Source organism: Mastigoproctus giganteus, chromosome 2, assembly GCF_048544385.1.
Source record: "Mastigoproctus giganteus isolate SK-2022 chromosome 2, ASM4854438v1, whole genome shotgun sequence".
Lineage (NCBI taxonomy): Eukaryota > Metazoa > Arthropoda > Arachnida > Uropygi > Thelyphonidae > Mastigoproctus > Mastigoproctus giganteus.
In genome coordinates this window covers 97,358,612-97,372,481 of record NC_143576.1, presented here as the reverse complement: position 1 = coordinate 97,372,481, position 13,870 = coordinate 97,358,612, and the positions used below count along the sequence as shown (strand labels likewise).

The 13,870-nt window shown below is 36.8% G+C and overlaps 1 protein-coding gene across 2 annotated transcripts in view; it reads right to left on the bottom strand.

Annotated features, from left to right (window-relative positions):
- Positions 1–13,870, bottom strand: part of raptor (regulatory associated protein of MTOR complex 1) — a 638,589-nt gene that overhangs the window by 475,555 nt on the left and 149,164 nt on the right. For both annotated transcript variants that reach the window (XM_090389485.1, XM_090389491.1), the window contains exon 7: positions 13,055–13,114. In XM_090389485.1, coding sequence (XP_090245611.1) covers positions 13,055–13,114 — 60 coding nt within the window. The remainder of the gene's footprint in view (positions 1–13,054; positions 13,115–13,870) is intronic.

Here is a 13,870-nt window from a genome sequence, read left to right as displayed (position 1 = left end):
AGTGGTGTCCTTAAAAACCCTGCCAACCTTTGTATCATCTGCAAACTTGGACATTAAACTTGATATCCCATCATCAATATCATTCATAAACACCGAAAACAACAACGGACCCAACACTGAACCCTGAGGAACTCGACTAATAACATTAGTCCACGTTGAGCAGTGTCCATTGAGTACCACTCTCTGTCTTCTGCCACTCAACCATCCCCTTATCCATAGCAGCAATTTGCCTCCAATGCCACACTGCTCCAATTTGTGCAGCAGTCTTCCATGTGCAACAGTATCAAAAGCCTTTCTAAGATCCAAATATATAATATCAAAGTTATTCCCTGCATCTAGTTCTTTTGTGACTACATCATAGTATCCAATCAAATTGGTCAGGCAAGACCTGCCCTTAACAAAACCATGCTGTGTCTGAGATATAACTGAATTCTTGTCTAGATGATCCTGCAGTGCTTCTTTAACCAGTGCCTCCATTAATTTATCTGGAACAGAAGTTAAACTAACAGGTCTATAATTACTTGTGTCAGCCTTTGATCCTCCTTTGTGAATTGGGGTTACATTTGCACATCTCCAGTCTATGGGTACCTACCCTGAGTCCAAAGAAGCTCTCATAATTATGGCTAGGGGGTTTGCTTACTTCCTTTGCTGCCTCCTTTAATATAACTGGATAGATCCCATCCACCCCAGGTGCCTTTTTTATGTTTATCCTCAACAATCTCTCCTCCACTTTCCTCTCAGTTATTACAAAATCATCCAGCTCACTGCCAATGTTTACTTTACCTACATCATTCTCCTTCCTGAATAACTCCTCATGCGTGAATGTAGATGCAAAATACTCGTTTAGATTGTTAGCCACTGTTGAACCATCAGTATCCAGTGGACCAATCTGATTCATCCCTTTCCTTCTTGAGTTTAAATAGGTAAAGAACTCTTTTCTGTTTTTCTTTGCATCCTTTGCCAAGGATTTTTTGTAGTCTGCCTTTGCCTGCCTAATCTCCTTTGTGACTTGGTTACAGACCAACTTATATCTATCATAGGCTTCCATGTCACCCATTAATTTTTATGTATCCCATGCATTTTTCTTCTCTGCCACATGTCTCATTAGTTCATCTGACAACCATTTAGGCCTAAACCTTGAACAATATTTCTTAGTTGGTATGTAAAGCCTGGTAGCCTCCAAGATTAGTTCCTTGAATGCTTCCCATTTTGAGTTTGCTGTTGGTTATTGTTGATTTAACTTCAAATTGTTGAAGTTAAATCGGGGGTGGATGGGATCTATTCGGTTATATTAAAGGAGGCGGCAAGCCCTTAGCCATAATTATGAAAGCATCCTTGGACTCAAGACTGGAGATGTGCAAATGTATCCCCAATTGACAAAGGAGGATTGAAGGGTGACACGAGTAATTACAGATCAGTTAGTTTAACTTCTGTTCCAGGTAAAATAATGGAGTCACTGGTTAAAGATGCATTGCAGGATCATCTAGACAAGACTGCAGCAATAATTCAGACACAGCATGGGTTTGTTAAGGGAAAGTCTTGTCTGACAAATTTCATAGGATATTATGATATGGTTACAAAGGAACTGGATGCAAAAAATAATTTTGATATCATATATTTGGATTTCAGGAAAGCTTTTGACACTGTTGCGCATGGAAGACTGTTGTACAAATTGGAGCAGAATGGTATTAAGGGTAAGTTGCTAAATGGATAAAAGGATGGTTGAGTGGGAGATAATCAATGTGTGGAGATAATCAGAGGGTGGTAATCAATGTGTGCTGCTCTTTGTGGACTAATGTTATTAGTGGAGTCCCACAGGGTTGGCTGTTGGGTCCACTGTTGTTTTGTATATTTATATATGATATTGATGAAGGTATATCAGGCTTAATGTCGAAGTTTGCAGATGATACAAAGGTTGGCACAGTTGTTAATGACAGTAATGGCAGTGTGCTACTGCAACAGGATCTAGAAAATTTGGGCAGATGGGCTAAGAAGTGGCAACTGAAGTTTAACCTTGACAAATGCTAAGTACTGCATATGGGTAGAAGTAACCCCAGAGAAATGTACCAACTGTGTGGTACTACACTTAAGGTGGTAGAAAATGAAAAAGACCTGGGAGTAATTGTGCAGTCAGATATGAAGTTTTCTGAGCAATGCAGAGAGGCTGCCAGGGCAGGTCATGGGGTTTTGTCAATGATATATAGGAATTTTGCTAGCAGGGAAAAGGAGGTGATTGTCCCTCTGTATAAGGCAATGGTCAGGTCATGCCTTGAGTACTGCGTACAGGTATGGAGGCCTCATTTTAGGAAGGATGTAGATTTGCTTGAGCATGTACAGAGAAGGGCAACAAGAATGGTGAGGGAATGATGGGATCCTTTTACCAAGAGAGGCTTAAGTTCTGCAAATTGCAATGTCTGGAGACTAGGCACCTGTGTGGTGATCTAATTGAGGTGTATAAGGCCTTGAATGGGTTGAGCACGTTGAATTCTGATGGGATCCTTCCAATTATTCAGATTACGAACCTAAGGGGGAATAAATTCAAATTAAGAAAAGACAGACGTAGAATAGATATGCGGAAATTTGCTTTTAGCCAGCGGGTGGTTAATTTCTGGAACAAACTTCCATCTGTCGTTGTGGAAGTTGATAAGTTAAATAAATTTAAGGAGGAACTGGACATACATTTGGAGGGAATGGTGTGATTTTTTTTTTTTTTAATGGCTGATGCTGCATAAGCTCATACACTTGCTTTCTTGCATCACATGCCACTACTACTACTACAATAATATATTTAGTACATATTTTTACACATCAACTTTATCTTATGATGTGGGCTACAAATAGCAATTTACAACTTTAATGATTATAAAATTGGACATGTACAGAACTAACACATGTCCAATTTTATAATCATAACCCACTCATCGATTCAGCCATCACAGTAGTCAAATTAAATTCCAGCTATAAAATCCTTCAAAACGAAGCCTCGTCATTCAGTGGTTTAAGTGCCATACATCACTCAACGTATTAAACAAAAGGATTCCCGCCAACTTCTCCACCATTTGGAATTTAGCACGTATTAAGTTTCCACGTGCACTGAAATGCATTTCGGGAACCCAACCCGTATAAAACACACTCGTGCACGCTCTCCCCCCCCCACACACTATAGCTAACTGAGGACGATTTCGAAAGTCGCTCGTGCACGGCTATTAGCTTTCATCTTTCTTCAATTAATATAATTTAATTAAGCAACCATAGAATGGAAGGTGCACTTTCCTTTCTTAGCAAAATTTTTATAGCCCATAACTTAGTTTATAAACCCATAATCGCCGTAAGTTATTAGAACCCTATAACCACTATGTATGTGGTAAAACTTTCCACCAGCTAAGCGGATTACTATGAGGTGAGTGCTGAAAATTAAGCTAAGCTATACATAAGATCTAACAATTAACACACTAAATAACACTCTCAATACCCAAATGATAGCATGACACTGAGTTAAGCATGTAAAGTGATTCCACCCACACCTTCACATTGAAATAATGATATAAAATGCACCAATACACCCTAGTTACAAGTATGTGAAATTCTTCACTAGGACAATACAACTTGTCCTAAGTTTACCAGTCTGGCAATTTGTAATCGACGAAAACATTCTGGTCATGAAGCATCCACTTATTCTTCTGATATGATGCCCATGCCACTGTTTGCTATTCCCCAAATTAAAATAAAAATGATTTAAGTCAAAGTCCAATCAAACACAAAACTGCCTAAAAGCATTCCGAAAATGACCTAATAAGTGCTTTGATCAGTCAAAGGCACAATAGAACAAGTGTGTTGCAGATTATACTAAAGTATATATTTATCATTGAATAAAATTAATTTTTTTGCAACATACATCACTTTTCATCAAACCTTGTACAATAAAAGAAAGAAAATCATAACCAGTAAATCAAATATTTTCGGTTAATTTAGTTAGCATGACAAATTTAATTTTCGCAGGAAAAAATAAATACTAATGATTCCTTCTTAGTTATATAAAATTATATTATCTATTGAGGTTGGAAAAAAAATTAACACACACACACACACACACACACACACACACACACACACACACACACACACACACACACACACACACACACACACACACACACACACACACACACACACACAACTTACTATGCACAAAAATAAGAAACACACCAATTTTATTACCAGTGTGTACCCACCAAAACAAGAAAAGAAGAGAAAAGTGGACTTTGAATGGGAGTGTCGATTATTTTGTTATCGAATTAAATGCCACAGGATTGTGTTTATTATGCAATGACTCTATGACGGTGCTAAAAGAATACAATATATGTCAACATTACCAACCTAAACACTCATCACAATATTCTGAACTCACAGGAAAGCAACGGTGAAAAAAATTAGAAAATTTAAAACAATGTCTCATCACAGCAGAATTTCTTCACAAAAATAAAAAATGAAAATGAGGCTGCAACCAAAGTAAGTTTCCGAGTGGCTCACTTGTTAAACAAGCAAGGAAAGCTGTTTACTGATGGTGAGTTAATTAAATTGTGTTTGATTGCAGCTGCTGAAGAAATGTATCCAGAGAAAATAGACTTGTTTAAGACTATTTATTAGCCTTTGGCAAAAACAGTTTCTCAAAGAGTTAAGGATATTGGGAGCAACATCAATAGTCAAATAAAAAATAAGGCAAATGTTTTTCGAATGGTTTTCCTTGGCTCTTGATGAGTCAACAGATGTTTCCTATACTGCTCAGTTGTTGTTGTTTATTCGAGGAGTTAATGCAGAGTTCGAAGTGGCTGAAGAATTGGCCTCTATGAATAGTCTGTGTGGAAAAACTATAGGTGAGAATATTTTCAAAGAAGTTGAGAAAACACTAATTCAGTACAACTTTGTGAAAATGCAAGGTGTTTAAAGCCTATGGTTATCAGCAGGTACTTTGCAGAAAATATTTGAATCTACCATGTGTCATTGAACTAGTAGTGTCAACGGTGAACTTTACACCATTGTCAGGCCCATGAATGTTTGTCAGAAATAGAAGTTGAATATCCTGACTTGCCCTACCACACAGCAGTTTGGTGGCTTAGAAGTGGCAAAATTTTATTGAGATTTTTTGAACTCAGGGCTGAGATTGAAATTTTTCTGAATGAGAAGAACCGCCCTCAACCACTATTAGTATTAGCAATGGCCACAGGGTGCAAGGAAGCCTATGGCTTATGCTGCACCAGCCAAAAAAAATATAAAAATAAAATAAAATAAAATAACAAAAAGAAATAACACAAAAAGAATAAAAATGAAATAATAATAATAATAATAAAAAATTAATAAGAGAAAAGGAAATAGACAACCTATGCGTTTCGATTCTCCCATAAGTAATTATCCAGCTGACCTCAGGATTTCCCCAAACTGTCTGCATCTACTACCCACGTATGTAACTTATTCCAGTAATTTATGACTGGCTAAAATAAAACTTACTGCAATCCAATCTAAACAACTATCCCCATAACTTGAAATTATGGCCCCTTGTTCTAGAATCATTTATAACTAAAAATTTCGTCTTCATTCATTTTGCTTATGCCTCTCAGAGCCTTAAACATCTCAATCAAGTCTCCTCTAAGATGCCTAGTATCCAAGCTCTGCAACCCACATATTCTAAGTCTTTCCTCATATGGATGCCCTTTTGCCGATCTCACCAGATGTCTTACCCATCTTTGTACCCTTTCAAGCAGAACAATGTCTTTCTTTAGGTGTGGTCTCCATACTTGAACAGTATTCCAAGTGTGGTCTAACAATAGCCTTATATAATGGGATTATGACATCCTTATCTCTACTAGCAATTGTTCAATAAATCATCGACAGGACACCATGGGCCTTCCTTGCAACCTGTCTCTGTATCGTAATACCCAAGTCCTTTCTTCCTCCACCGACTTTAGTTCAACTCCACCAAGTGTATAAGTTATTTTGGGGTTACCGTTTCCCCAGGTGCAATACCTTATACTTTGCTGGATTAAAACATAGCTGCCACTTTTCTGACCATTCCTGAAGTCTATCTAGGTCACTGTGAAGTAGCTCTGCTTGGTGGTGATCATTAACTACTTTACCAATCTTTACATCATCTGCAAATTTAGACATCATGCCCTCTATCCCTTCATCAATGTCATTTATGAAAATCAAAAACAACAGTGGTCCTAATACTAATCCTTGGGATATCCCACTTCTTACGTCAACCCAATCTGAGGAATAATCATTTATCACAACCCTCTGCCTCCTGTCCTGAAGCCATCCAGCTATCCGTCTAAGGATTTTCCCTGTGATTTCAACCTGTTCCAGTTTATAAAGTAACCACTCGTGAAAGACTGGGTCAAATGCTTTTCTGAAATCCAAATAAACATTGAAATTATTCCCTAAGTCCAGTTCTTGAGTGACTGTCAAAATAGCTAACCAGATTAGTTACACATGATTTTCCCTTTACAAAACTATGCTGAGTACCCTTCAGAATTCCATTTCCATCTAAATGATCTTGATCATGATTTTCTCTACTACTGAAGTTAGATTAAACGGCCAGTAATTTTCCCCTTCACTCTTAGAACCACCCTTATGTATTGGAGATAACTGATACTTTTCCAATCCAATGGAAGCACTCCAGAGTCCAGTGATGCTCTCATAATTAGCCTCAATGGTTCAATGAACTCACTTGTCACCTCCCTTAAGATTATAGGGTATATGCCATCAACCCCAGGGGCCTTACTGGCTTGTAGGCTCGAAAGTTTTTTCATTAAATAAACATATGAAATTTCAACATCATTAATTATAATTTTTTCCAAACTTCACTCCCATAATTTCTCTTTGAAGTAAAAGGTGTTTCTTCCATAAATATCAATGCAAAGTAACTGTTGAGTTCATCTGCAACTTTTTTTTATTTTTTTTTTTATACGTAATCCCCAAACACGAGAGGTATTAGAACCTACAGTACTTAGTACCGTGCTTGGGTTGGAGGTTGAGAAGATGAAAGAAGATTTGTTGACATTGGACTTGAACTTCTCTAGACTGTAATTTTCAGGAAATACGTATGAAGGAAGGTTGTCCCAGAAAACTGCAGTTGAATGAATAAACGAGGAGGATGAAATTTGGTTCTGTGAGTTTGAAGTAGGACAGTAAATGGATGTTGGCTGGTAGCAGCATGTGTTTGGACTGTTTTCAAAGAGAGAGCGTGAATTATAGAAGCCAATTCAGAAGAACAGTGCCCATGGAAGTATCGGTAGAAGAGGCATGCAGCAGAAACAGTGCATCTAGGAGACAGTGAGTGGAGAGACTCTGTTAGAGATGAATTGTTAATTAACCTAACTGCCCTCTTCTGAATGGAATCAAGAAGCCTGAGAGAGGTTTTGGGGGTACCACCCCAGATGTGGGAACAATATTCCATGGAAGGGCGGATTTGCGATTTACACAGAGTGAGCAGCTGTTTGGAAGAAAAGTAAAGCCGAGAGGGAAAGAGAACCAAGTTTTTTAGATGCAGAGGAAGCAATATTTATAATGTGCTTGTGCCAAGAGAGATTAGAAGTCAGGGTAATCCCCAAAAGAGATATATCATTTTGCCTAGAAATCGGAGTGTCACTAAAAATAAGCATAGGAGCAGAAGAATCCTTTTTTGTGAGATATAAGACAAGAATGAGTTTTAGAAGGGTTGAAATCAACTAAGTTGTCTTTGGAGAATCACCTGAAGATCGGCATTTAAGGAATTGGTAACAGATTTTCAATAAGTTGAAGCTGATTGAGCTGTGCAAGGTTTCTCAAAATGGAAAGTGGAATTTCAATGTGCTATCATCGGCAAAACTATGGATAGGATTTCCAGTCAATGGAAGAAGGTCATTAATATAGAAGAGGAAAAGAGTGGGGGAAAGAACTGAACCTTGGGGGACACCGGCATTAGCGGAGAAGTTAGAAGACAGAGAGCCATCTACCATCACCCTCAGTGAGCGATCAGAGAGAAAACTGGATAACCAATTACAAAAAACAGTTGGCATACCATAAGACGGAAGGCTTGTTTAGAAGACCTTTATGCCAAACACGATCGAAAGCCTTTGAGATGTCAAGAGCAACTACTTGTGTTTCACCGAACCTTTCCATTGAATTAGTCCATAAATGGGTGACATGAGACAGAATATCAGCAGTGGATCGACATTGACGGAATCCATGCTGGCAATCGTTGATCAGACGGAAGATTTCTAGGTAGTTTAAAAGTTGGTGGTTAATTGATTTCTCCATTACTTTAGAAAGAGTAGAAGTAATTGCAATGGGACGATAATTGGATGGGAGAGATTTGTTACACTTTTTAGGAACTGGCAGGATATGAGCAAATTTCCAAGCAGAAGGAAAAACACCTGTACTGTCAGCCCTATTATATCATCTGGTTCATGGGTGATGATGAGGGCTAGAGTATTCTTTTCCTAGTACTTTCCCTGACATGCTGATAAAAATAACAATCACCAAACGATAAATATGCTAAATTTAAATCATATGCTCATGGACTGATATCAGTATTTTGCACTACCTGTGTGAAAAGACATTTTCAAAAATGAAATACGTAAAATCTCATTACAGATCAGTATGCATCAACAGATGAACATTTGCAATAGATTTTTATAATAGGGAACACTATTTGAACCCCAATTAAGCAAAATATTTTCCCAAAAAAAAAAGAATTCCATTGTTCTCATTAGTAGACCTGTATTCCAAAAAACTGTACTCAATTATTATAATTATACAGTAGATTGAAAATCTGAATGCCAATAATCTGAATGAGCCAGCATTTATTTATTTTTTATGCTGGTGCCATAAAATAATTACAGTAAGTGCCAGTTATTGTGATCACATTAGCGAATTGAATTTTGATTCTATTAAATGGCAATTCTAGTAAGTGAAAAATCGGAGGAATATTATCCACCAGCCATAAAAATGAAGATGTAAAGCACAAAATTACACCTTTTCTTCCCTTACCAATTAACAAAATTAAATGATATGTGAAAATCAGAATATTATCCACAAGTTAGCAAAATAAAAATAAATTTGACATTTTTTTTTTTGTTATAAAATCTAAAACAGTAAAATTAGATAAGCATTAATTAATAACAGAAGGCGGCACGCAGAAATTTCAACTAACACAATAAACACGAGTGAGATACAGAGCAAAAAGATTCTGAACAGTTTTTACAGGATTTTTATTTTACTGTATTGTAGTTTTCATCTTTTAAAAAGAAGCAGAAGTCTTTAACAACTGAATTGAAGATTGAGGTTTTAAACATACTTTCAAAGGGAGAAAGCGGGTCTTCGTTAGCAAAATTTTGCAAGGTTGGAAAGTCAACCATAACAGACATTAAACACAACAAGGAAAAAAATTTTTTAAAGTTCACATCGAAACTTGATTCAGATGGTGCAAACAAAGAGAAAAACTATGAGAACAGCAAATGACCCATCCCTCAAAGATGTCATTTATTTGTGGTTCACAAACAGAAGAAGTTTAGGAGAACTCATATCTGGACATTTGTTGTGTGAAAAGGCACTGGATTTTAACAAAAAATTTGGCGGTCCCTCAGATTTTAAAACCACTGTTTTTATTATTTTAAACTTACTAAACTTTTTTTTTAGTCTCCAGAACAGTTTTGATAAGTTCAAAAATCCGAACAACCCCCCAGTCCCAATTAGTTCGGATTATCGACACTCCACTGTATTTTGAATTTTGTCAATAAAAAATGTTTGTGGAAATTTGTTTTCTCTCTTATTATATAAGTATCTCCATAATATCCTCGATTTTGCCTCTTGGTCAGCAAATCCTAAAATATTTACTATCTGGCCCTTTACAGAAAAAGTTTGCCAATCCCTGCTCTAGACAGTAGTCTATAAGAAATTCAGTGCTTATGAAATCTCTCTAACATTACATCTTACAATGTGATGCCCAGTTAAATGTAAATGCTTCGTGAACTTAATTGCAATTGTGTTTGAACAAAATGCATTATCCAGTTTAATTTATACCCACACACTATTATAAAGCACTAAATCATTAGCACAGTCAATATTTTACAAATCACATGATTATCCTATATTGTCCCAATAATTTTGATATCACAGCTTGTTATCAAAACTACTGAGATACCAAATAATGTGTAATAATGTATACACTCCTGCCTAAAAGTTTGGAATTACAGCTTATGACAATAGTTTTGTTAGTTTTTTTTTAAATTAGCTATGATAGTGTAAGGTTTAATATAAAAAAAAAAAAAACACACACACACACTACAAAGTATTTTAAGATTTTTTTATTAAGCACTGAAAAATTTACAGCGAAAAATATTGAAATGATTAATAAACTATACTAATTTTTCATCAAAATAACCTCGCGAAATTTTATCACTGCCTCACATGGACAAAACAGTTTGGTAATTAATTTTATAATATTGTCTTGACTAACAATATTCCAAGCAATCTGCAAGATTTCCCATAAATTTTGTGAAGATGGGGGACTTCAAGGACTTAACTGTCTAGGTGATCCCATAAAAGCTCTATTGGGTTTAAGTCAGTCAGTCAGTTGCAGTGGCCACCCTAACTTGCAATACCCCTTCCTGTTGTTTAGTTGCTAGAAAAAATGCAAAGCTCAGAGCAGTGCTTTGGGTCATTGTCTTGTTTTAATATGAAATTTCTTCCATAAAGCCAAAGTGCAGAGAATATTGCATTATATTCAATAATGTTTTCATAGCCTTCTTTTTTAAAATACCTTCAATTCTGATGAGGGTACCCATTCAGAAAAAAAAAGTAACCCCAGATCATTAGCATTAGTAAAGGCATTTGATGCAAGAAAGCAAGCTTATGCAGCATCAGCCAAAAAAAAAAGAAAACCGACATCCACTTCACCCCTCTGTTCGTTCAAAATACTTGTCCAGCTGAGCCTTAAACTTATTTAGGCTATCAACCTCCACTACAAGGGATGGAAGTCTGTTCCACCAACCAACCACCCGCTGGCTAAAGGCAAATTTCCGCACGTCTATCCTACATCTGTCTTTCTTCAATTTGAATTTATGCCCTCTCAGGTGATTATTCTGAGCTAGAAGAAGAATCCCATCAGCATTGAGCATGCTCAAACCATTCAAGGCTTTATACACCTCTATCAGATCACCTCGCTGGTGCCTAGTCTCCAGACACTGTAATTTGCAAAACTTAAGCCTTTCATTATAAGAGCACCCCTTTGTTCCATTCACTAATCTTGTTGCCCTTCTCTGTACTCGTTCCAGCAGCTCTACATCCTTCTTGAAATGAGGCCTCCAGACCTGTATACAGTACTCTAGGTGTGGCCTGACCATTGCCTTATACAAGGGAATAATCACCTCCTTATCCCTGCTGGAAAAATTCCTGTATATCATTGACAATACTCCATGAGCTACTCTTGCAGCCCGTCTGCAAGAGAACTGCTCAGAGAACTTCATATCTGCCTGCACAACCACCCCCCAAGTCCCTTTCATTCTCTACCACTGTCAGTGTAGTACCACAGAGTTGATACGTTGTTCTGGGGTTGCTGTTTCCCATGTGTAGTACTTTACATTTGTCAATGTTAAACTTCATTTGCCACCTCTCAGCCCATCTGCTCAACCTTTCCAGATCCTGTTGCAGCAGCATAGTGTCAGTAGTGTCCTTGACAACCCTGCCAACCTTTGTATCGTCTGCAAACTTGGACATTAAGCTTGATATACCATCATCAATATCATTTATAAATACAGAAAACAATAATGGACCCAACACTGAGCCCTGAGGGACTCCACTAATAACATTAGTCCACGATGAGCAGTGTCCATTGATTACCACTCTCTGTCTTCTCCCCCTCAACCACCCCTTTATCCATAGCAGCAATTTGCCTCCAATGCCACACTGCTCCAATTTGTGCAGCAGTCTTCCATGTGCAACAGTATCAAAAGCCTTTCTAAGATCCAAGTATATAATATCAAAGCTATTCCCTGCATCCAGTTCTTTTGTGACTGCATCATAGTATCCAATCAAATTGGTCAGGCAAGACTTCCCCTTAACAAAACCATGCTGTGTCCGAGCTATAGCTGAAGTCTTGTCTAAATGATCCTGCAGTGCTTCTTTCATGATGGAACCACCACCACCATGCTTGACTGCAGGCACTAAACAATGTGTCACCATTCTTTCGGATTACTGAGATCCAAAAATTTTAAATTTGGATTTGCCTGTCCACAGTTACGTTTTTCCACTTTTCAATGGTCCAATGCTGATTATTCTTAGCTCAGGCCAATCATTTCTTTTGATATTGCAGTTTTAATAAGGGTTTCTGGACTGCTACATGACCATAAATTCACCTTGTTTAAGAAGAAGTTTTACACTGGATGCAGACATGAGAGTTTCACTGTTCCTACTGAACTCAGCTCAGCTCAGATTTCAGGTACAGTAAGTTGTCAATTGTGTTTACAAACACTGTTATGGTCTTATCTTGTGCTGCCATTGTTACACATGGTCATCCTGATCGTGGTTTGTCGTTTAAACTGCCATTATCATCAAAGTGGTAATTTGTATTCCTTTAAATGACACCTAGTTATCTGCCAGTACTTCTAATGGAACACTTTTCTCTATACAGAGTTATAACAGTAACTCTCTTCTCAATACTCAGTTTCTTATTTCTTGCTATGTTTATTATAAAACACAAAAACGTACACACATTCTTTTTCTGAAAGATGGGTGTTTGATTTTATAAGTTACAGCTCTTATTTCTTAATTTATATCATTACAAAACACTTTAGAATTATCTACAATCTTCTATAATATTGAAAAAATATTCCCACTTTCTAAAATATTCTAGAATCATCTACAACGTTCAGGAATTTTCTACAATGTTCAGGAGTCTTCTGCACCTTACCAAAATATACTTGAATATTCCAGAAATTTCTTAATTATCATTTAAGTTTTTTGATTTTTATGAAAAATGAAAAATTTTTATGAATAATGATTAAATAAATACACTTACTTCTCTATTAAATCCAAGGTCATTTCCGGAAGAAGCTTGCATGTATTCTGCATGACAAACCTAAATAAACAAAACCAACATTCAAACAATTAATTATTACATTACTTACACTTAAAAAATATATCATATGCATCACCTAGTGCAGTGGTCGGCAACCGGTGGTCTGCGAGAGAATTTTGGTGGTCCACGTAATCTGAATACATTTGCAATTTTCATGTTTATTAAAATGTTTCATTATATTCTGATTCTACTTTTTTGCAATTTTCGCCTTATTACGTTGCATGTTTATAAAAGGCCCAGTGCAATATCCAGTATTAGCGATGCTTTTATTGTAAAAAAATATAGAAAACTATTTCTATTTCTTATCAATGGACTAGCCTGGACACAGTGCAGTTCTTAGGTAAGTGAGCAGTGATATTTTTATTTTAACTGCACATAGGGTGATATTTAATGGCATCAAAGAGCTTTCTTGTTCGGTTTTAGATTCAAATAAAATAACCCCAATGAGTGAGAAAAGCAAGCAAGCATTTTGCACTTCTTAGGTAATACATCGCGTTGTCGTGAGTTGGTTAATGAATCAGAGCTTCCGTAGCCACCGCAAGGCATCATCAGGAAGGACATTAGAACTGGAGGCAGAGAGAAGAAAAAGTTCAAAGTTTCAAGAAAATATGATGAGGGACTACTTGAAGTTTGGATTTATTCAAGAACCTGGAAGTGAACTGGATCCACGGCCGCTTTGTATTATATGTTCTGAGAGTTTATCCTATGATGCCATGAAACCTTCGAAACTCAGCACTTGCAGTCAAAACACCCAGA